This window comes from Salarias fasciatus, chromosome 22 (assembly GCF_902148845.1).
Source record: "Salarias fasciatus chromosome 22, fSalaFa1.1, whole genome shotgun sequence".
Classification (NCBI taxonomy): domain Eukaryota; kingdom Metazoa; phylum Chordata; class Actinopteri; order Blenniiformes; family Blenniidae; genus Salarias; species Salarias fasciatus.
This window is the reverse complement of record NC_043765.1, coordinates 4,687,036-4,708,167: the sequence shown is the minus strand read 5'-3', so window position 1 is coordinate 4,708,167 and position 21,132 is coordinate 4,687,036. Positions and strand designations below refer to the sequence as shown.

The 21,132-nt window shown below is 43.2% G+C and overlaps 1 protein-coding gene across 1 annotated transcript; it reads right to left on the bottom strand.

The window, feature by feature from the left end:
* Positions 1-78: 78 nt before the first annotated feature.
* On the bottom strand, positions 79-20,479 carry bmp8a (bone morphogenetic protein 8a). The gene is made up of 7 exons (XM_030082199.1): positions 19,229-20,479; positions 13,217-13,409; positions 7,487-7,635; positions 7,218-7,397; positions 6,134-6,213; positions 5,893-6,003; positions 79-659 (listed from the first exon to the last, which is right to left on the bottom strand). The coding sequence occupies exons 1-7, from the start codon at positions 19,710-19,712 to the stop codon at positions 510-512; spliced, it is 1,347 nt and encodes a 448-aa protein (XP_029938059.1). The 5' UTR covers positions 19,713-20,479; the 3' UTR covers positions 79-509.
* Between the last annotated feature and the right edge of the window lie 653 nt (positions 20,480-21,132).

Genomic DNA, 21,132 nt, shown 5'->3' with positions numbered 1-21,132 from the left:
ATTACTGCACAAAGTGATATCTCACTTCAAAACACTGCGACCCCTCGGTGACCCCACAGAAGACGAACAAGTGGAGAATATTTCCTTTTTCTTTATTCTGTATTAACATGAGAAATACTTTATTAAAACACACCATCTGTCTGAAGTTCTGATCACAAGGTTTTCCTTTAGAACGAATAATTCATGTTGCTCTCGGGTGAAAAAGGCATCAGCAGCGGCTTGTTTCAGCATCCAGGATCATTTGCCTTTCACAGGAGAGCTTATGAAGAACAGAAGTCCAATAAAATGTTTCTGTTTCAACGTGAAAACGTTAATTTAAAAGGGTGTAATGGTTTGAAAGAATAACTTCCGTTCACATCTGGTGACATTTATCAAACAAACCGATCTTCAGTATTCAGAGGAACCGTGGATTATTCGGAAAATGATTGAAAACGCAGTAATCTGAGAACAACATGCCTTTAAAGTGCTGGTTTGACTGGATGGTCTGATCTGGGATCAGGTTCCTCCTCTCATAGACATCCGCAGGTCTTCACCACCATGTTGCGGTGCTTCTTGAGGATGACGTTGTTGTTGTCGTCGTAGAAGAGGACGGAGATGGGGCTGAGCTTGGTGGGGGCGCAGCAGGCCTTCGGGACCTCGTCGGGCTTCAGGAGGTGGACCTGGCGGAGCAGAGGGAGAGGAGCGGTTAGACGTCCTGAGTGGCTCAGCGCCGAGACCTGAAACCAGAGCGAAGCTTCTAGTTCACAGAGCAGTGAACAGAATTCAGTCAGAAAGCAGGTTAAGATCAGGACCACGTGTCCGAAACTAAATGTAGAAAAAATTCTCAATTTCCACTTTGAAAAAGTGGTAAGGCCATTTAAGACCATTTATTAGTGAACATTTGAAAAAAATTTTTTTTCTTAATTTCAACTTTAAAATTGTGGTAAGACCATCGATGGGTGAAAATTGAAAAAAAAAAAAATTCGGGGGGGACAATTTTCACTTTATTTTGAAGACCATCAATGGGTGAAGATGAAAACAACTTTTTTTTGTTGATAATTTTCACTTTAAAGGTGCTGTAGGCAGGATTTTGCTAGTCAATGCTAATTTTTCTATGTTTTCTTTGGATTAAATGTTAGAGTGTCCATTGATAATCCTTTAGGAGTGTAGCATAATTGCACTACCGCGAGGGCGCGGCGTTTCCATCTGTTTCTGTTCTGAGCTGAAAAGGAATGTCGACAGCTCCAGGTATCTTTGACCAATCAGAAGAGCCCATGAGGCTCTGACCGTGATTGGTCGAGGGGCGTTCGTCACACGTTCTTGTGGGAGGGGCTTAACTTGCGTAAGGGCGTGATGTCAGAGAAAACAGGACAGGATTGGCTGTGCTGGGTTTCAAATCACCATCTTAGATGGGTCAAATCGCCATCTTGCTTAGGTAGCCCTAAGCAAGATGGCGGAGATGCAGAATCCTGCCTGCAGCACCTTTAATTTGAAGGTAAGGCTATAGTACAGGGGTCCTCAAATACAAATCTTGAAGGTCCACATTTGTTTTTTATATACAAGCATGGGTCTGGACTCCAGCGCCCTTTCGAGCGTGCTGCAGAGCGACGATTACACCACGCGCAGAGCGTCGCGGCGCAGAACGGTGCTCACACGGAACACGGAGCGTTTAAAGAAAGATTTTTTTTCTTTTCTTTTTTTTTTTCCATACATTTGCCCTGGGTCCGCAGCGAGGTGTGCCGGGTTCCTCATTTAGCGGACCGCGGTCCAAGATCGGACTGCGGTCCTCTAATTGAGGAACCCGGCTATAGTAAGACCGTTGATGGATGAAAATTGTAAAAAAAAAAAAATAAATAAAAAATTATAATTTTCACGTTATTTTGAAGGCAAGACCATCGATGGGTGAAAATCAAAAAAAATCTTTTGATAATTTTCGCTTTACTTTGAAGGTAAATTTATAGTAAGACCATCAATGGGTGAAAATTAAAAACTTCTTTTTTTAATTTTAACTTTACTTTGAAGGTAAGGCTATATAGTATGACCATTGATGGGTGAGAATTGAAAAAAATTTTTAAATAATTTTCACTTTATTTTAAAGGTAAGGCTTTCGTATGACCATCAATGGGTGAAAATTGAAAAAAAAATTGTGATAACTTTCACTTTATTTTGAAGATAAGGCTATAGTGAGACCATTGATGGGTGAAAATTGCAAAAAAAAAAATTTTGACAATTTTCACTTTATTTTGAAGGTAAGGCCATCGACCATCGATGTGTGAAAAATGAAAAAAAATGTGATAATTTTCCATTTATTTTTGGAGGTAAAGCAAAAGACCATCGATGGGCGAAAATAAAAACAAACAAACGTGTTTTTATAATTTTCGCTTTATTTTGATGGTAAGGCTACAGTAAGACCATCGATAGGTGAAAAATGAAAACAAAAATTTTGACACTTTTCACTTTATTTTGAAGCTAAGGCTAAGACCGTAGATGAGTGAAAATTGAACAAAAATGTTTTGATAATTTTCACCTTATTTTGAAGGTAAGGCCAACAATGGGTGAAAACTGAAAAAAAACGTTTTGATAATTTTCACTTTATTTTGGAGGTAAGGCTATGAATAGGTGAAAAATTAAAAAATAATTTTGTTTGTTAATTTTCACTTTATTTTGAAGGTAAGTCCATCATTGGGTGAAAATTGAAAAAAATAATTTTGTTTGATAATTTTCACTTTATTTTGAAGGTAAGGCGATGGTAAGACCCACGATGGTTGAAAATTGAAAAAAAAATTATTTTGATAATTTTTACTTCATTTTAAAGGTAAGGTTATCGATGGGTGAAAAATGAAAACTTTTTTTGATAATTCTCACTTTATTTTGGAGGTAAGACCAAATGACCTCCAAAATAAAGTTTGTTTTTTTTCTCAATTTCAACTTTAAAAAAGTGCGAAGACCATCTATTAGTAAAACTTAAAACATTTTTTTTTTTTGCAATTTTGAAATTTAAAAAAGTGGTAAGGCTTTTTTTTGGGGGGCTTTTAAGGCTTTTTTGCAAATTTTTTATTTGTCAAAATTGGCAAAAAAAAAATCTTAATTTCCACTTTGAAAAGAGGTAAGGCTATAGTAAGACTATTCATTAGTGAAAATGGAAAAAACAATTCACAATTTTGACTTAAAATTTTTTGTAAGGCTATAGTGAGACTATATATTTGTGAAAAATGAGAAAAAAATCTCAATTCCCACCTCAAAATATAGTATAATATAGTGTATATTATAGAGTAGATCATCTAATAACGGAAACTGATTTTTTTTTTTATTATTTTCAACTTTAAAACAGTGGTAAAGCTACAGTAAGACCATTGGTTCATGAAAATTATCAAAAAAAATTCTTAACTTCGACTTTAAAAAAGTGGTAAAGCTATAGTAAGACCATCTGTTAGTAAAAATTATAAAACATGTTTTTTTTTAAATTAATTTTAACTTTAAAAACGGGAAGGCTATAGTAAGACCAATTATTAGTGAAAATTGAAAAAACATTTTTTTCTCAATTTCAACTTTAAAAAACCTTGGTAAGGCTACAGTAAAATAATCATAACGAAAACTGAAAAAAAAAATTTTTTATCTTCAACTTTAAAACAATGTTAAAGCTATACTAAATTCATGAAAATTGAGAAAAAAAACTCAATTTCCACTTTAAAATAGGGGTAAGGCTATAGCAAGACCATCTATTAGAGAAAATTGGAGACGAAAATTCTTTTCTCAGTTTCAACCTTAAAAAAGTTGGCAAGGCTATAGTAAGACCATTTATTTTTAAAAATTGAAAACATTTTCTTTTCTCAATTTCCATTTTAATAAAGTGGTAAGGCTATAGAAAGACTATTTTTTAGTGAAAATTAAAAAAAAAAAAACTCCCTCTAGAACTGCCACCTTATCGTGGTGGGGGAGTTTGAGAGCCCGCCTGATCCCAGGCGCTATGTTGCCAGGGGGCTTTATGCCCCCTAGTAGGGTCTCCCATGGTAAACAGGTCCTGGGTGATGGACCAGACTGAGCAGTTCGAAAGCCCTGCACAGGGGGGTCCATAAGTGCACTTGGCACCAGGACACCCTAGGTCGGAGGTCGATGATCGACTTTATTGTCGTGTCATCTGACCTCCGGCCACATGTTTTGGACACTCGGGTGAAGAGAGGAGCAGAGCTGTCGACCGATCTCCACCTGGTGGTGAGTTGGATTCGCTGGCGGAGAAGGAAACCGGACAGACTTGGCCGACCCAAATGTGTCGTGAGGGTCTGCTGGGAACGTCTGGTGGAACCCCCTGTCAGCATGGTTTTCAACTCCCCCCTCCGGGAGAGCTTCTCTCATGTCCCGAGGGAGGCTGGGGACATTGAGTCCGAGTGGACCATGTTCTCCACCTCCATTGTCGAAGCAGCTGCCCGGAGCTGTGGTCGTAAGGTCTCCGGTGCCTGTCGTGGAGGCAACCCCCGAACCCGGTGATGGACACTGAAAGTAAGGGCGGCCGTCAAGCTGAAGAATGAGTCCTATCGAGCCTTGTTGGCTCATGGGACTCCCGAAGCAGCTGACGGGTACCGGCAGGTCAAGCAAACTGCAGCCCGAGTGGTTGTGGAGGCAAAAAGTCGGGTCTGGGAGGAGTTCAGGAGGCCATGGAGGAAGACTATCGGTTGGCCTCGAAGAAATTCTGGCAAACCGTCCGGCGCCTCAGGAGGGGAAAGCAGGTCTCCGCCAACACAGTTTACAGTGGAGGTGGGGAGCTGCTGACCTCAACTGGGGATATTGTTGGACGGTGGAAGGAATACTTCAAGGACCTCCTCAATCCCGTCGCCACGTCTTCCGTGGAGGAAGCAGAGACTGAGGTCTCAGAGGTGGACTCGTCCATCACCCAAGCCGAAGTCACCGAGGTGGTCGGCAAGCTCCTCGGTGGCAAGGCATCGGGTGTGGATGAGATTCGCCCTGAGTATCTTAAGTCTCTGGATGTGCAGGGACTGTCTTGGTTGACACGTCTCTGCAACATCGCGTGGCAGTCGGGGACGGTGCCTCTGGATTGGCAGACCGGGGTGGTGGTCCCCCTGTTTAAAAAGGGGGACCGGAGGGTGTGCTCCAACTGTAGGGGGATCACACTCCTCAGCCTCCCTGGGAAAGTCTATTCCAGGGTACTGGAGAGGAGGATTCGACCGATAGCCAAACCTCGGATTGAGGAGGAACAATGCGGTTTTCGTCCTGGTCATGGAACAGTGGACCAGCTCTACACCCTCCATAGGGTGCTCGAGGGTTCGTGGGAGTTCGCCCAACCAGTCCACATGTGTTTTGTGGACTTGGAGAAGGCGTTCGACTGCGTCCCTCGTGGTGTCTTGTGGGGGTACTCCGGGAATACGGACTCCGGGGCCCCCTGTTAAGGGCCGTCCGGTCTTTGTATGACCGGAGTAGGAGTCTGGTCCGCAATGCTGGCAGTAAAAAAAAAATTAAATTCCAAAAACTACTAATTTGGATGATGGATATTACAAAGTTAAATGAACACAAAGAATCATAAAAGAATCATTAAGAAGTATTCCAATAAGTCCGGATTACCAGGCTGACCAGGTTACGCAAAGGCCAAAGATTAGTTTGAAACCATTTGAAAACTATAACAGAAACCAGGTGAAAACCAGCCTCAAGTTGGTCATAATGCATTTTAAAAAACAGTCTTCAAAACTCAAGTCAAAACCAGAAAGAAGTCTGAAGCCGGAGAGTTCTCAACAGTCTCAACAGTCAAAACTCAAATTTCTTCTAAACCCAGCTTAAAAACTCTTGAAAAACCATACCAGAAATGTGTGTGTGTGTGTGTGTGTGTGTGTGTGTGTGTGTGTGTGTGTGTGTGTGTGTGTGTGTGTGTGTGTGTGTGTGTGTGTGTGCGTGTGTGTGTCTGACCACTTGCTGGATGAGGGCGTGGTTGGTGGCATTCATGCAGGAGCCCAGAGGATAGAAACACTCTCCATCACAGTAGTACGCTGAATATCCAGTGGGAGCCAAAACCCAGTCCTGAACAGAGGGAAGGGAGATGTCAGGACAATTTACTGAACAAGACACAATAACAGGAATAAAATACTATTTTGCTTTTGTTTTCATAGAAAAACATCAGTTTTGAGAACGAAACGAAGTGAGACTCGACCTTCCAGCCCAGATCACTGAAGCTGACGTAGAGTTCATGCTTTTTACAGGGCTGACCGCCGCTATTCACAGGACTGCGATCTGAACAGGGAGAGAAAGAAGATTTTAACAGGATTAAATCATTCACTTTTACTTTAAAAAAAAATGGTTCAAGTCAGTCAAGTAAAGAAATGCATTTTTTTCCCTCATTCGGGATACACTGATGAATTAATTTCTACAATTTCATTTAGCAGACGCTTTTGTCCAAAGTGATGTACAACACAAACAAGAATTCAGACATAAGGAAAAACCTTTAGTAAGTGCAAAAAGTGCTTAAAGTACTTAAAGTGCGATTGGTCAAAAGGAGTTGAGAATTAAACTCAAGTTGAACAATTTTTCACTGGTTTCTAATGAAGAATGTCTGAAAAAGTGTTGTATACATTTACAGTAATTTGCTGGCTGTGATTCTCGTAATCATTTAACCAGAGGAGTGAAACCATCGACACTTGCAGTCCAGATTCAACTTGAGTGGCTCAGACCAATTAAACAGAAAAAACCTCTAAAATATTAAACTTGAAAATTTTTCTTTGTTAAGCAGAGGATACACAATGAAAATGTTTCTATTTTCACAAAAAACAAACAGTACTATCTAAGAATGACAACAATTTCGACATAAATACCATTTAATAAAACCTTCCGGTGCAAAATACAGTAAAATGTCAAAAAAACAAAGAAAAAACTTTATGGACAGCTGTTTTCGTTGAAATTTTGACCATTTGCTTGGTGGTTTGTTGGGCCGGACTGGAGCCCATTGTAGGCTGGTTTTGGTACACAAGCCTTATGTTTGACTCCCCTGATTTGACCCTTCATACTTGAAAGCAAAACATTTTAAATGTGTGAACATTCTGAGGAGTAATTCAAGGTTAAAACTTTTAGAAAAGTAAAAAAGAAAAAAAAAATCATCATTTAGTAAACTGACCGAAATCCAGTTTGTTTATGTCAATATATGAGAAGTTTACAGTAAAAATCCTGCACAAGCAGAACCAGTTTCCATGTCTTCTGTCACATCTCTACGCTGGACCAGATGTGTGAGCCCCCCCCCTTACTGTGGATGCTGGGCACCGGCAGGTCGTATTTGGGCTTCTTCCTGCGAGGATGAGTCTTGACGGCTCTCGGCGGCCGACATGGAATCTGATTCTCCCTGAAGAAGGTCACCATGAAGGGCTGCTTGGAGCGAGGCCCCCTGCGGCCCACCAGCCCGATCCAGCCTGCAGACAGCGAGCGGTCTAGGGAGAAAGGATGAAGAACTCGTTTTATCCATCAGTTTGATTGCTGGACTGGTTCTGTATGAATAATGACTGACTGCCTGGCTCACCCTCCTCAGTCTCCACGTACAGACGTATTCCCAGGTTGCTGCGCGGGTGGAGCAGCCAGTGGTTGGAGGCCGACGTCACGTCGAAGGCCAGCCAGCCCTCCTGTCCCGCAGGAACCGACTGCATGTCCAGCAGCACCAGCTCCGGCTCTCTGAGGGGAAACAGCACCGGACTTCATCCTTCATGGAGTCATTTCAAACAGCTTCCGCAGATTTTTCCATCAAATCCTCTGTTGCTGAAGCGATGCAGGACAACAGTGTCAAAAGTCAAAGAATCCGGAGAGTTTTGACGCGTAAAGTCGATGTTCCCCTCTTGGTGGCACCAGAGGAAAAGTTTAGAGAGAGAAACTTCTGTGACTGACCATTCTGAGCCTGGTGAAAGATTTGTGTCTGGGCTGGTGGAAAGAAATGAAATGAAAGAAAAAATACTGAATATTAAAAATTGAGCAAAACATCTGCGTTCTATTAATTTAAAGATGACATGAGAACATCTTCTGAAGACTTTCTGGAGGCACAAATACATGACGTGGAACACAACTTTAAGCTTGTTTGACCAGGAGGGAAAATGTCACAAGTAGCTGCACTTGTCCTTTTCAATTGTTTTCACAGATCTTTATTCCTTTTATCTTAGAGTCAAATCTTTCGGTCTCCTCAGAGCCTGGAAACTGTTTCTCTGTAATCATAATCAAAACTCATTCATTGAAATCACAATATCTATGCTGCAATCATTATTTTTTTAGTGGTGTCAATCCATTAAAAAAAAAAAAAAAATTACTTAATCGATATTTTACAAACAAACACATCCTTGAAATCCATTTAGAAAACCATCTGAATGATTCAACCAAGTGAAAAACAAGTTAGGACCAAGCGCCGACCGCCTCTGGTAAAACATGAAGATCATGATGAAGTGCAGAAAAACTGTAATTCCAGGAAAATTCCAGCAAGTTGGTTTCAAAAGGAACACGGGTCTCATTGGAACCCATTCAAAATGCAGATTTTCAGAGTGCAAACAAAGCTCTCGGTTTCAGGACATGTTCTGGTCTCTATCACTAGTTTCTACAACCATGTTGTCTTGACCAGATTCTGATTTTCACATAAATCATCTGTTGATTTGTCAGTTAAAGTTTTGCACAAATCGCCCTATCACAGCGCGTCCTCTGTCCACGTGATGCGGTCACGTTGGACTGGCTGGACCAATCACATTTACATCCGGTTTCAAATGTTCAATATGGAGACGTCCTGCTCAGATCAAGGCACGGGATTTCAGAATGCTAGCCTATGGGGGATGCATAAGTTTCGTCCATCTTTATAAACTGTCAATGGTGTCAGTTAAAAGTAATTAAAGCAAAAATTTAGCCAATAACCGGAGAAGTAAGTTGTTAAAAAAATCATAAATGGGCCAAGAATCGGTGACTGAAGAGGACAAAAATCAGCCAGAAACAAGTGAGAAGGAAAGCTAATGAAATTAAAAAAAAAAAAACAGACCAGACGAAAACAAAATGCAAGGTTGAAATCAGCAATTTAAAAAAAAAAACTGGACTAAAACCATTTCTAAAAATCATTTACAGCTCAGTTAGAAACTGACTTAACAATAGAAAGAAAGAAAAAAAAAAAAGTTGTAAACCCGGGGAGTCACAAGGTTTTTAGGACAGGGATCTGCAGGAGTTACAGGATGTGAGCAAATGTAATGCATGACCTCAAAACTTCACCAAAAAGAGTGACAAAGAATTAATTATTATTTCAATTTCTTTTTTTTTTTTCTTAATACAGTACAACAATAGGTTTGCACAGTAACAATATGGTACATCATCAGTTGTTTAACTGGACCCCCTGGATTCTACAAGCCATAGCTTGGGGATGTATCAATTTTTAAAAAAAAAATCATATGTCACTTAAAAAAACAAGTGTATCCCTACATTTGGGTACAAACTAATTTCTCCCACTTACTTTAGATATGGAACAATTAAAACTCTGACATGTTTGATACATATCACATAAATCTGGCATTGCTCACAGCTCCTGCTGCTGCTCAGTGTTTGTGGCTCGAGACAACTTAAACATATTTCAATCAGCCCTCTTCATCAAGTGGAGCTGAGTCTAAACCAGCAAACTGGGAAGATATCATGACCATTATCTAGAGTTTAGTTTCATTGAGAACAATGACAGAAGACCAAGATGTGTGGAGAGTCTGCAGATCAAATCAAATTTTATTTCTATAGCACTTTTCATATTGAGAAAAAAACAAGACAATGTGATAAACAGTAAAAAATCTACATTAAAAAAAAGCCGCACCTTCATCAAGGTCGCACACAGACACACGCAGCTGAGTATCATCAGCATATGGAAACTGATGCTGTGTCTCCTGATGGCATCCCCAAGTGGAAGCATGTATCGGTTAAAAAGAATGGGACCTAAAATTGAGTCTTGGGGAACCCCACATCTAATTCCATGGGTCCCTGAGGAACATGTATACATACTTAGATAAAAACATCAATCTGTGAGATAACAACTGAACCAGTTAAGAACAGGCAGACCAGGTGTCTCAATCTATTTAATACATTGTGATAGTCTACTGTGACAAAAGATGTGAGAAAATGAAGCCATGAAGTCACCAAGTTAAAGCAGCTCCTGATTACCAAGAACCCAGAATTCAAAGACTAAACAAAGGATGTTTTTTGTTCAATGAAAGAGTGACAAATGCATTAGCCAGAAAACATGAATGGTGAATTTTGGCTTTAACTTCAGAAAAAGCTCAGAGAGCTTCTTATTTAGTGATGCGAGTGACTGAATTAGTTGCGATAAGTCTGATTCCATACATTTACTGTTGGAGTGTTTGTTGGTTTTCCGCCAATGATTCAAACAAGTGACAATAAGTGTTGAACCACTTCAGAAGGTTTTGAGCTGTTTTCTCTACAAACTGGGTTCATCAGGACTGTGTCAGTTTTCATAATGTTTGAAGTAGCTTGAAGACGAAGGAAACACTTTCGTATGAATCTAAAGAACTCAACAGGAGCTGCGCAGAAACTTTCACTGCACAAACTACCTGGCTAACACCTTAACTTCCTGCAGCTTCCTGTAACTCTAGGACCCTACTGGAACATTTGTGCTGGCCCCGGACCTGCCTGACTAGAACATAACATCCACATTATAACACTGGTCATGTTCTGAAAGCTGCAATAGCTGTAAATTCTAAATATTGTGAAGTGAAAATGTAGCTTCAGTAAAACTTCCCCTGTGTTTAAACTTATAGAAATTGTATTGACACTATTCAAATTGAATTTAGTTAAGTTCATTTCTAGAACACTTATCCTAACTAACTGTTACTACCAGCAGTAATCAATACTGACTTTCTTGAAATGCTTTCTTACATCCATTTTTCATTAATCTCTCCAGCTAATGCTGTTTTATTCAACTCTGTGTGTTTCAAAGGTTCACACCAAGCGCCAACCTGTGCTGGTGAAAAATGAATGAATGCAGAAAAGAAAAAAAGCTGTAATTCCAGGGAGATTCGAGCAGGGGGCGGTGATGTTGGTCATCGCCCATGGGTTCCAATGGGCCTCTTGGAACCCATTCAAAAATGCAGAATTTCAGAGTGCAAATAAACATATTGTAGAGGCGGCTTGTGGTGAGTGGCCGAAAGGCATCGAGGGACACGCTCCACGGGTTTGCTTTCTGGGTTGTGGTGTGATTGTGTTTATTTTTCTGTATTTTATGTTGTTTACCACTATCTGTTTTTATTCAGTGTTCATTGTGTTGCTTTGCTGGAGTTTTGTGAATGGGTGCTGGGTTTTCGTGTGACACCAGGGGTGATAATGGTGCTGTAGCTGACTGGGACGCTTTGTTTTTGATATGTTTGTGTCCATCAATAAATGTTGGCCCTGTTCAAATCAAAACGTCTGCTAATTCTGTCCAACTGGCGCTACAATTGGTGTCGGAAGTGGGATGGATCTACAGAGCAAAGATCAAGAACGAAGGCTCAAGGAGGTAGCATGGCGAGAGCAGTGTGAGTGGACGACCAGTGGAGGACTCCTAATGGGCCAGATGGTTCCAGCGACCTGCGAAAGCACCATCAGCAAGGATCACCAGCAAGGATGGCTTCAGATCGAGGCAGTCGAGTCCGTGCTGATCTGCATCCATAGGCTGCCATGGCAAAAGCTGCAGAAAAGCTGCCGAAATGCGACCGCACCATCCAGCTGGAGCTGTATCTGAAGCAGATGTGAACTGCAGCGACGCACAACGGCTGGAGTGACCAGGAGACCTCCACACATCTGGCCCTTGCTCTGGAAGATCAAGCCCAGTAGATACGTCTCGATCCTGAGTGCTTAGACCATAACACTTGAAAAGCAATTTGGGCAGCGCAGAGCACAGACAACTGAGAGAGAAAAGCTAAACAGCCGCCACTACCGGGATGGAGAAAGTTTGGGTATCTTCACTGCTGATATCCAGTTGTGCGCCCGGCGGGTTTATCCCAGTTTCCCTGTGGGAGCACTGAATGAGTTAGCTTTCCACGCATTTCTGCAGGGAGTCACTCCAGAGCGGCTCCGCCAACACGTCTAGCTCACAACGCCGCAGAGAATGGATGAAGTGCTCCAGGAGATGGAGTGTGCCACTGTCTCCACACTATAGGCCAGACCTGACATACAATCCTGCATTTGCATGGTTGACCACGATGGGGAGGAGATGAAAGAGTTCCATCAAACTCAGTACCCTACTACAAGGGCTCCGCAGCACCAGTCATTGTCCCGACGAGGACGGTGTGCAACTGATTGCTGCTACCGGTGCAGTGAGCCCGGATACATTCTGCGCAACTGTCCTGCCCCTGCACCAATAGCCAGGTCTACTCATCAGGGGGGAAAACGATAATTTGATGGCCATCCCAAACTGCGATCTCCCTCCAAGGCCGCTGCACACTGGTGGTTAGTTTTGGTCTCACCAGTGGACTCTACCTGACCTGCCAACTGGACTCTGAATACTGTCAGGGTCTCATTGTCACAGCTGTCACTATTTCTCTTTGGACTGGATTTCTGGGTCCAAATGGTTCAGCTCCCTCGACCTGCAGAGCGGTTACTGGCAGGTGGAGCTAGTCCCCGAAGCAAAAGTAAAGACTGCTTTCACCACTGGTCAGGGGCTGAGACAGTTTCGGGTGATGCCATTTGGTCTCTTTAATGCACCAGCAACCTGTTAAAGGAGAGGGTCCTCGCTGACATTCCTCAGAGGTGCTGCACCATCTACCTGGACGATCTGCTGACGGATATGCGGGGGGTCCTGGCCAACCTGAGAGAGGTGTTCACTGCCATTCGCGGAGTCAGACTGAAGCTGAACCCATCCAAGTGCAACCTCCTGACCATTGAGTTCCTGGGGCACGTGATTAGCGAAAAAGGAGGTGGCCACCATCAAAGACTGGTCCCCTCCTGCCAACGTCCGCAAGCTGGTTGCCCTAGTATTACATCCGCCATCGCCAGTCAGCTCCACTGCCTAACGGATAAGGGTCAGTCGTACCAATGGGACGACACTGGTGCTGCTGCGTTCAACCAGCTCAGAACAGCTGGTCAACCTGGAAACCTGGAAAACCCTGAATATAAGATTAAACACCATTGGGACGTCAAACCCGGCCTCACAATACACACATACGCATCTTCATATACGTATATATGCTGAAGTCTGTGTTCGCATGTTGCACATTTGAAAACAAAGCACAAACCAACGACTTAAAATAAGAGAGTGGGGGTAAACCTGTGTCTGTTGTCTCTCTGAATCTCATAGACGGAGATGTGCAGGGTCCGGTTTGCCCTTTGACCCATCGTCAGCGTCTTGTAGATACGAAACTCAGCCGCCGTCACCGTCTCACCCTGAGGGAGGGGGGTCAGGTCGAAGCGAAACTCCTTCCAGTAGGGACGAGGCTGCAGGAGGTCACGCTCCTGCTCCACTGCGGACACACACAACACGAGCTTTCAAACACAGCAGCACACTCACATGCTGACATTTATTATAGATAAATAGACAATAAAGGCATTTCGGCTTTGATTTTGTTTTCGTTAGACCACATCTTCCATTCACATGATGGCTTCCACCATCTGAAGTGAGCTCAGAGGAAACCAGTGAGTAACAAAGTCAACAGCGTCGGAGATCCGAAGGGAAACGTCGGAGCAGGAGGAGCAGCTGCCGGAGAAAATGTGCTCATGCTGTGTGAATAATGAAGCTTTAATAGCGAGGAAGAGGAGCAGCAGTGTGAAGGTGTGGAGGAGATGACAGAGCGGGGAAATGAGTCAACAAGGAGTCCACAAAGGGAAGAAAACTGAGGTGGAGGAAGAGTTCAAGTTAAAGTAACAGGCTGCGTGTCAGGATTATCCAGATGAAACAAAAAAGAGAAACAGAGTCCAACAAACTCAGTGATGTTCACAGCTGTTCATACAGATACGAGAGCGGAAAAGGAGTGTTTCGCTGAAGTAACATGACTTGCTGGGCTGGTAAGATGAGGCTCAGTCAAACCTCCAACTAAAACCAACGAGAAGCCAGTTCAGACTGGGCTCAGAAGGCAGCAAGAAACCAAGAACCATTTAAAACCAGGATAAACCCAAACCAAAATCCAACAAGAATCGGGCTCAGCCAAGATTTAAAAGCATTCCAACACCAAGCAAGAAAGAATCAGCTCAAACTAATGAGACACCAGTCTAACCAGCACAGAACGTTTGGAGAAAGAAACCAATCCCAGTGAAAAGCCAGTCTGGGACCAGTCCCGGATAAAGAAGCGGCTAAAACTAATTAAATATCAGACAAATATCTAGGCACAAATTGGTTTAGCTTAAACCAACCCAACTAAACCAAGGCCAGAAACCAGAAGCAAAGAAACCAGGTTCAAACCAGCCCAAAGGTTTTTCAGAAAGCAGTTCAACACCCGGACAAACCTGAAAAACAGACAGAAGGACGTCAGGAATCAGATTAAACACAAACATGCTTATTAGGGAAGGTTGTTAACGTTATATAATTTCTACTTTGTAGCTCACTGTACATTTTATTGGTAAATGTGTGTGTGGTCACTCTGTGGCCACACACACACACACACACACACACACACACACACACACACACACACACACACACACACATACACACACACATACACACACAGACACTAATCATATGGCAAATAGAGATGCTGAGGATAGGATACCCCTCATGGGTTGGGCATCAGCATGCGCACACACACACACACACACACACACACACACACACACACACACACACACACACACACACAGTGCAGTAATTAGAGACACTTAGTGCCCTGAACCACAGCAGCTGCTCAGCACACACACCACTAATTGCAGCCCTGTCAGTATTTTTAGAGTCGCTCCCTCCTCAGCAGTATTTTCATCTCGCTTCGACCCGTTTGCTTTTTTTTCGGTGTGTGTCAGAGAAGTCTTTAATTCTAACCAGCTGTGTCTTCCCATTACATATACATAGGAGCACACACCCTCCACTCTTCGATTCAACTGAGGTGAACTACACACACTGATTAGATTAACTATTTAAACAGCAACTAAATATCGTATTTCTGCACAGGATCGGGTGAACCATTCAAACCAGCATCGAAACAGCAAACCAGTGAGAAAACCTCGTGTTCATTGATACATTTCTTTCAAAGTTAACAAAGAAAAGAAAACATGAACACTTCATAGTGTTTCTTGTTGTTGCTTTTGTTGCTTCTGTGATGCATTTTCTTGTAGATCTGATGTGATTTAACTTTTTCTGCATCAGATAAAAGCTGCCTCATCTCAAAGGAACCTCTGTGGTGCATTCTGGGTCACTATTAAAGGCCGTGAGTCACCTCTGTTTATGTGGTCTGGAGGATGAGACGCTGTGTTTGTGACCTGTTGACTGATAAATTTCAGAGCAGAGCACAGCTTTGCAGAGGGAACCCTTCATTTAACATTTGATGCAGATTCATTAAAGAGTCCGAGCTGAAGGAGGGCTCCATGTTTCTCTCTGTGAGCAGTGCACAGTGTAGAAGCATCGGAGGAAGGAAGCCATCAAGAGGATAATGTTTAACTGAAAGATAGGCATCAGTCAGGCTGCTGTTGACAAGAAAAAACAGGCTGAAAGCTTCAAGGAACAAATAAGCCAGGCTAAATGCAGAAAAAACCCAATCTAAAAACAAGTCAGGTATCAGAAACCCAGAAAGAAGTGAGGAATCCGAAACCACTTAACCCAGGCCGCAAACAAATCAGAACCCAAGATGAATAAGAAAGAAACCATTCTTTATCCAGAACCAAAACCAAAGAACAACTCAAAACCAGAATAAACCTAATCCAAAATCCTGTCACAGATCACCACGAAAGCCAGAATCCAGTCAGACTAAAAACCAATAAAGGACGGATGAACGTTCATCCTCCCACATGTGGGGAACCCCTTCCTGATGCAAAGATTCACAACAATCCTTCATCTCTTCCATCCAGCTCAGGGCCACTGCAGCTGCAGGGGTGAGGCCTGGGTCACACACTCACACCTGAAGGCCATTTACAGCCTCAAACATATGTTTCAGGAGGAAACTGGCACAAAATGTGTAGAGATAGAGAGAGAGAACATGCAAACTCCACAGAGTGAGGTACAGCCTGCAGTCAAACACATGAAGGGAGATTGCGAACCACTCATCACTGGCGGTTTCAAACTCGAAAACACTTGGATGAAACAAGTTTCTAAGAAACACGAAACGGTTCTGAGGGAAGGCGGTGGTGCGTATTTACACTGACTTGTAATATAATCTCCATCCTGTCAGCATCTCTGGTCTTCGTGTTTGTACCTCAGGCTATTAGCGAGACATTATGGGACTTTTTCCAGTAAAACAATCATCATTTTATCATCTACTCTGCAATACTTTAGTGAACTGGAGGCAAAACTCATTACATCTGATTCCCAGATGGATGCTGGGGTTTAAACATGAGGTGAAGATCGACAAACCTGATTAGTATCTTCTCATGAGACTCTCGTGATAATTTATTCTCCATTTGTGTAAATTTACATTTCTTAACAAACTTCGTGCCATTTCTTTTTAAGCCATTGTCCTTCCAGGAATGATGCCACAGACGGTTTTAGCAGCTCGTGCAGACTGGCTGCAGCAGCGGTGGAGTCTCTGCTGAGCCATATTTACTGACAGAAATATGGAAATTCGGCACAGCAGAAAACTAAAACAAACTGAGACTCTTGGTCGCGCTGACATGTCACGGTCAGTGTCATCAGGTTCGCACACGTGTAATTTAATCCTGAACAGTTTACATTTTGCTGCCAAGCCGCAAAGTAAAAAACTGCACTGTCATTCAAAACCGATGACAGAGATGTTAGTCAAAGGAGAAGGATTTACTTCTTTTCTGCAAAAAAGTTTATTTTCTCCTTTTACAGCTGTGAAGAGCAGATAGAAGGTCAAGGAAACAAGGAAAAGAAACCCCAGCTGATCCACTTCAATCTGTACATAATTAAATATTTAGCCGAAAATCAGTAAAGGCATATGTGGTAAATGTTTGATGAGTGGTCAAACGGATGTTTAAAAGCATAAATCTATGGTGTTTGGAGAGATTCAAGCCTTCACACCATCAAAAACTACCTCAGCACTTGAAATGGCCAGAGATAATAGAATAGCAAGAAACCAGTGTTAGATATTGAACAACAAAGAAAGAATAATAAAGGCGCATATCAATTAATGCAGCAACAGCATCTAATGTTCGGACAAAACAAGCAGCAACATGACAAGGTGCACTGTGGTGCAGTGGTTTGCTCTGGCTGGTTTTAAATGTCCAAACATCATTTTAACAGATTGAAACTTTTAACCAAATCTCACTCTCTTTTACAATATGACGCTGTTCAGTCATCGAGAACAAACCACTGACAAGTCAAGAATTGTGAGCGTCGGGCCGTGTTTCAGGAGTGGTGTAGTGGTTGGCTCTGTCACATCACTATGAGAAAGTTCAGTCGTTCCACAGTCTGCAATGTGTTTAAAATTAAGGAGGTTTCTAACTGGTCCGTCACTGTGAATCTGAGAGTAGTGGTTACAGAGTAAATCAAGCTACACACTAGTTGTAAATGTTTGATAACAACTGTTGAGATTTTCTCTGTTGAATGTTTAAATACACTGCATGTGTGTCCAAAAATATTCATCAGAAAGTCATCTAACAGGGAGAGCCAGTGCTGCTGCAGCGGTTTTCATTTAAATATGCAATATTATATCAGCAATACCTAATGTACCATGTTTATTTGATTATTTTTATTGTTATAATCATAGAAATAGTTAAGTACAATAGGAGTAAAATGCTCCTTTAAACTGATCACAAATTGATTTTCAGCCTTGTTAGCAGTGAGGCGCTTTGGGCGAAACCATAGTTTTCAGTTGGGGGGAATGAGGTGAGTGATTGCACTAATTGAGGCTTTGACGCCAGCAAAAAGATTATAAAAGAAACTTTGGAGGTAGAAAAACATTTATGTTTACGTTTACTTTGATTATTCCATTTTTTTGTAGATCAGACTAGAAATAGTATTTTCATAATCATTTTAGACTTCCCCTTATAAGTGGTTTCTACCACTCCAGATGTCCTGCATTAGCTGAAGGCCCAATTAAATCTTTACATTTTAATTAAAATATTTACTTTATTACCTTAAGAGTGCATCTATGATTAAATCCGTCTCTTCAGGGTAATATTACCTTCTTTCTCACGGTTTAATGACAGTTTATCGAAGTGAAAGCTACAGCAGAAGTTGGGTAAACGAAAGCTAACATTTCGTTAGCATGGCTAACGCCTCAGTTTTTATCTTTATTGTAAATAACTGTCATGTGAGCCTTTATCATAATGTAAATAACAGCAATAGTGTGAGTTTTTATTTGTAATTGTTAGGGATTGACTGTTATTGATTGAATTATTTCTAGCTGAAGCTCTCCAGATGGGCATTTCAGCAGACATCAGATCACCTACCACAGCTGGTGAGTAATCTTCTAATCTGTCTCTTCTCTGGTAGAGTAAGATTTTTTTAAAGTGATGCAGTTGGTGTATAGTAACCCTTTAGGAATCCAGTTGCTGGTTACATAATCCACACATCAGACTGATGTTTGTCTGCTTGTTTTAACATTTTTAAGCTGTTGCAGGAAGAGAGACGGACATGCAGTGTCCAGCTGTCCACGGTGGAAATCTGCAATGCAGACTGAGATTAGTTAAAGTTAGGATTAAATGGTTAAATGTGCTTACAGCTGAGCCCATGTGAGACTAGAGGAGAGAGTAAAGATGAAGGTGTGATTGTGTGAAGACCGGTGCAGAACACTACGGTCGGAATTTACAGACATATGGAAACATCTGAGGTTCTAAATTGAGATCTTTACTCCTAACCCCAATCAGGACGATATGTAGTGACTATAGTGGGCAAAATTCTTCATTTCTTCCTAAAATTTTAAGTGTAAAATGCTTATCAAGGAGTAAATGATAATACAGTCCTGCTGAGGGCAGAGGTTGGGATTTAAAACACAAAATCAACCGAGCGATGCACTTTCCAAGTGACTGTATGACCATTTTAAATGTATTATATCTGGGTTTTTTTTTTTTTATATTACATTGTGTGGACTGTAGAGACGATTACTTTTCAACATATTCTAGGAGTATTTTCCAGAGCGCTTTAAAAGCATTACCACCTGCTGAACTCAGTTTGACCGTTCATCCTCTCTGAACTGGGATGAAGGTTCTTCTCAGTACCATCAGTTTTTGGACTCACCCAGGTTGACGAAGCTCATCACCGTGTCGGCCTCGCTGACCACCGTCCCCAGCGGCGGTGTGTGTGTGCTCAGGGTCGGCAGGGCCGCCAGGTTGACCTGGGTTGCCGCCCCGAGCTTGACCACGCCGGGCCCGTTCACGATAATCTCGTTCCCCTCGTCCTCGCCGTCGGCCGACATGGCGTGGTACAGGTCCAGCATGAAGAGCGGCGCGGAGGAGGGGGGTCGCAGAGGCGGGTGCGGCCGGGGGCGTCCCGGCAGGCCCAGGATGGACAGAATCTCCTTCTGCATCTCCTTCTTCTCGCGGCCGCTGAGCCGGCGGAAGCTGGAGTGGACCACGGCCTCGGCCTGGTGGCTCCACAGCGACAGGGAGAGCAGGAGCAGCAGGGGCAGCAGGAGCAGGGTCCGGGGGTGGAGGGCGGAGGGCGGCCCGCTGCCGGGCCGCTGCCTCACAGAGGAGAGTCTGCCGGAGTCCTCCGGGTCCATGACGGCTGCCTGCTCCGGTTTCCTCTCCCAATCAGAGTCTTCCCTCAGTGACGGGATGCTGCAGGTTTCTCGACTCCTCCGCTGATCTCTCGTCTGTTCTGACCGCCGCCGAGTCTTCTGCTCGCTCCAGTTTGTCCCTGCAGACTAACACAGCGCTGGTTTCTGGCCGATGTGTTTAGAGGAAGGCTGCCTCTGGACTGGACGTGTTTACCGCCTTAAACTGCCTCTGTTTATCTCTCCCTCCCTGCCGGCCTTCCTCTCCCCCTCTTCCACCTTCTGTAATCTCCAAGAGGGAAAAACGGCTCCTTTGCTTCACCTCTCAGTGGTGCAGCAGGAGAAACAGAGATAATGAGAGTGACAGCATAATTACAAGCTCTTCCTCTGTGTTTTGAACATAGACAAACAATAACCCCCGTGGAAGATTACGGCGAGCTTTGAAGTCGTAAACTTGCAGGATGGAAAGCGATTTCAGTGATGAGCAGGTGGAGTGAAACCTGAGAGGCGAGCGTCGGGTTTCCTGCGACCACACGGGGAAGTGAAGGAGTTCACACCTGCAGTGAGTCACCAGAGCTCCCCCCGGAGAGAGAAATCTCGGCTGGATGCCTTCATCCACTCATCTTTCAGCATTCATCCGTCCGCTCCCCACCCACACGTCTCCTGGGCTCCAGAGGCTTAAATCCAATTTATAAAAGCGGAAATTGTTTCCTGATCGTGGATCCTGTGCAGAGGTGAGAGGTTTCCTGCGCCGTCCTCCGCTCACTGCGAGCCCGGCTGTGGATGTGTGGATGAAGCCTCCACCAGGAGGGAGTTCCCCTCCATGCCTCCGCCTCCCCCACTCCCAGCGCTCGCTCCGGGGAGACCTCATCCCGCTCTCCCTCCACCCATCTATCTTTTCATCCTCTCATGACTGCTTCCTTTCATTGCTGCTCAGCTTTGAGCCCCGACGGCTCATCGAACTGTAAAACTCCTCCAAACTCACAAGCCAGTAAAACCAAAGAGGAAACGTGACACAAAAACACTTGATGGAGACACAGTGTAGCGAAAAAGTCAGTCACCTGTTAGAAAACTGAAACTTTAGGTTTCTGAAACAGTTCTCTTTGTGTTCGCCTGTTGACTGAAGTGTGAACCTGAGCACTGACTGAGGATGTTTCCTGCTGACTGCAGTTCAATATCACTGTCTTGTTGTCTGTCACAGTCACTTCAGGTGACACAGCTCGCTAACACAACTCCTTCAGTTATTATGTAATCATACAAAAGCCTCTCATGCACAGAGAGAACATGCAAACTCGGTCTCTCTCTGAGGTGGGAGTGCGAACAGCTCCTCTCCTGTGCGACTCTGTTAACTTCACTCAGACCCTTCAAAGCTGGATTCACGGCGTCCGCTGTCTCATGACTGGATTCTCCTTTGCTTCGCTGCAGA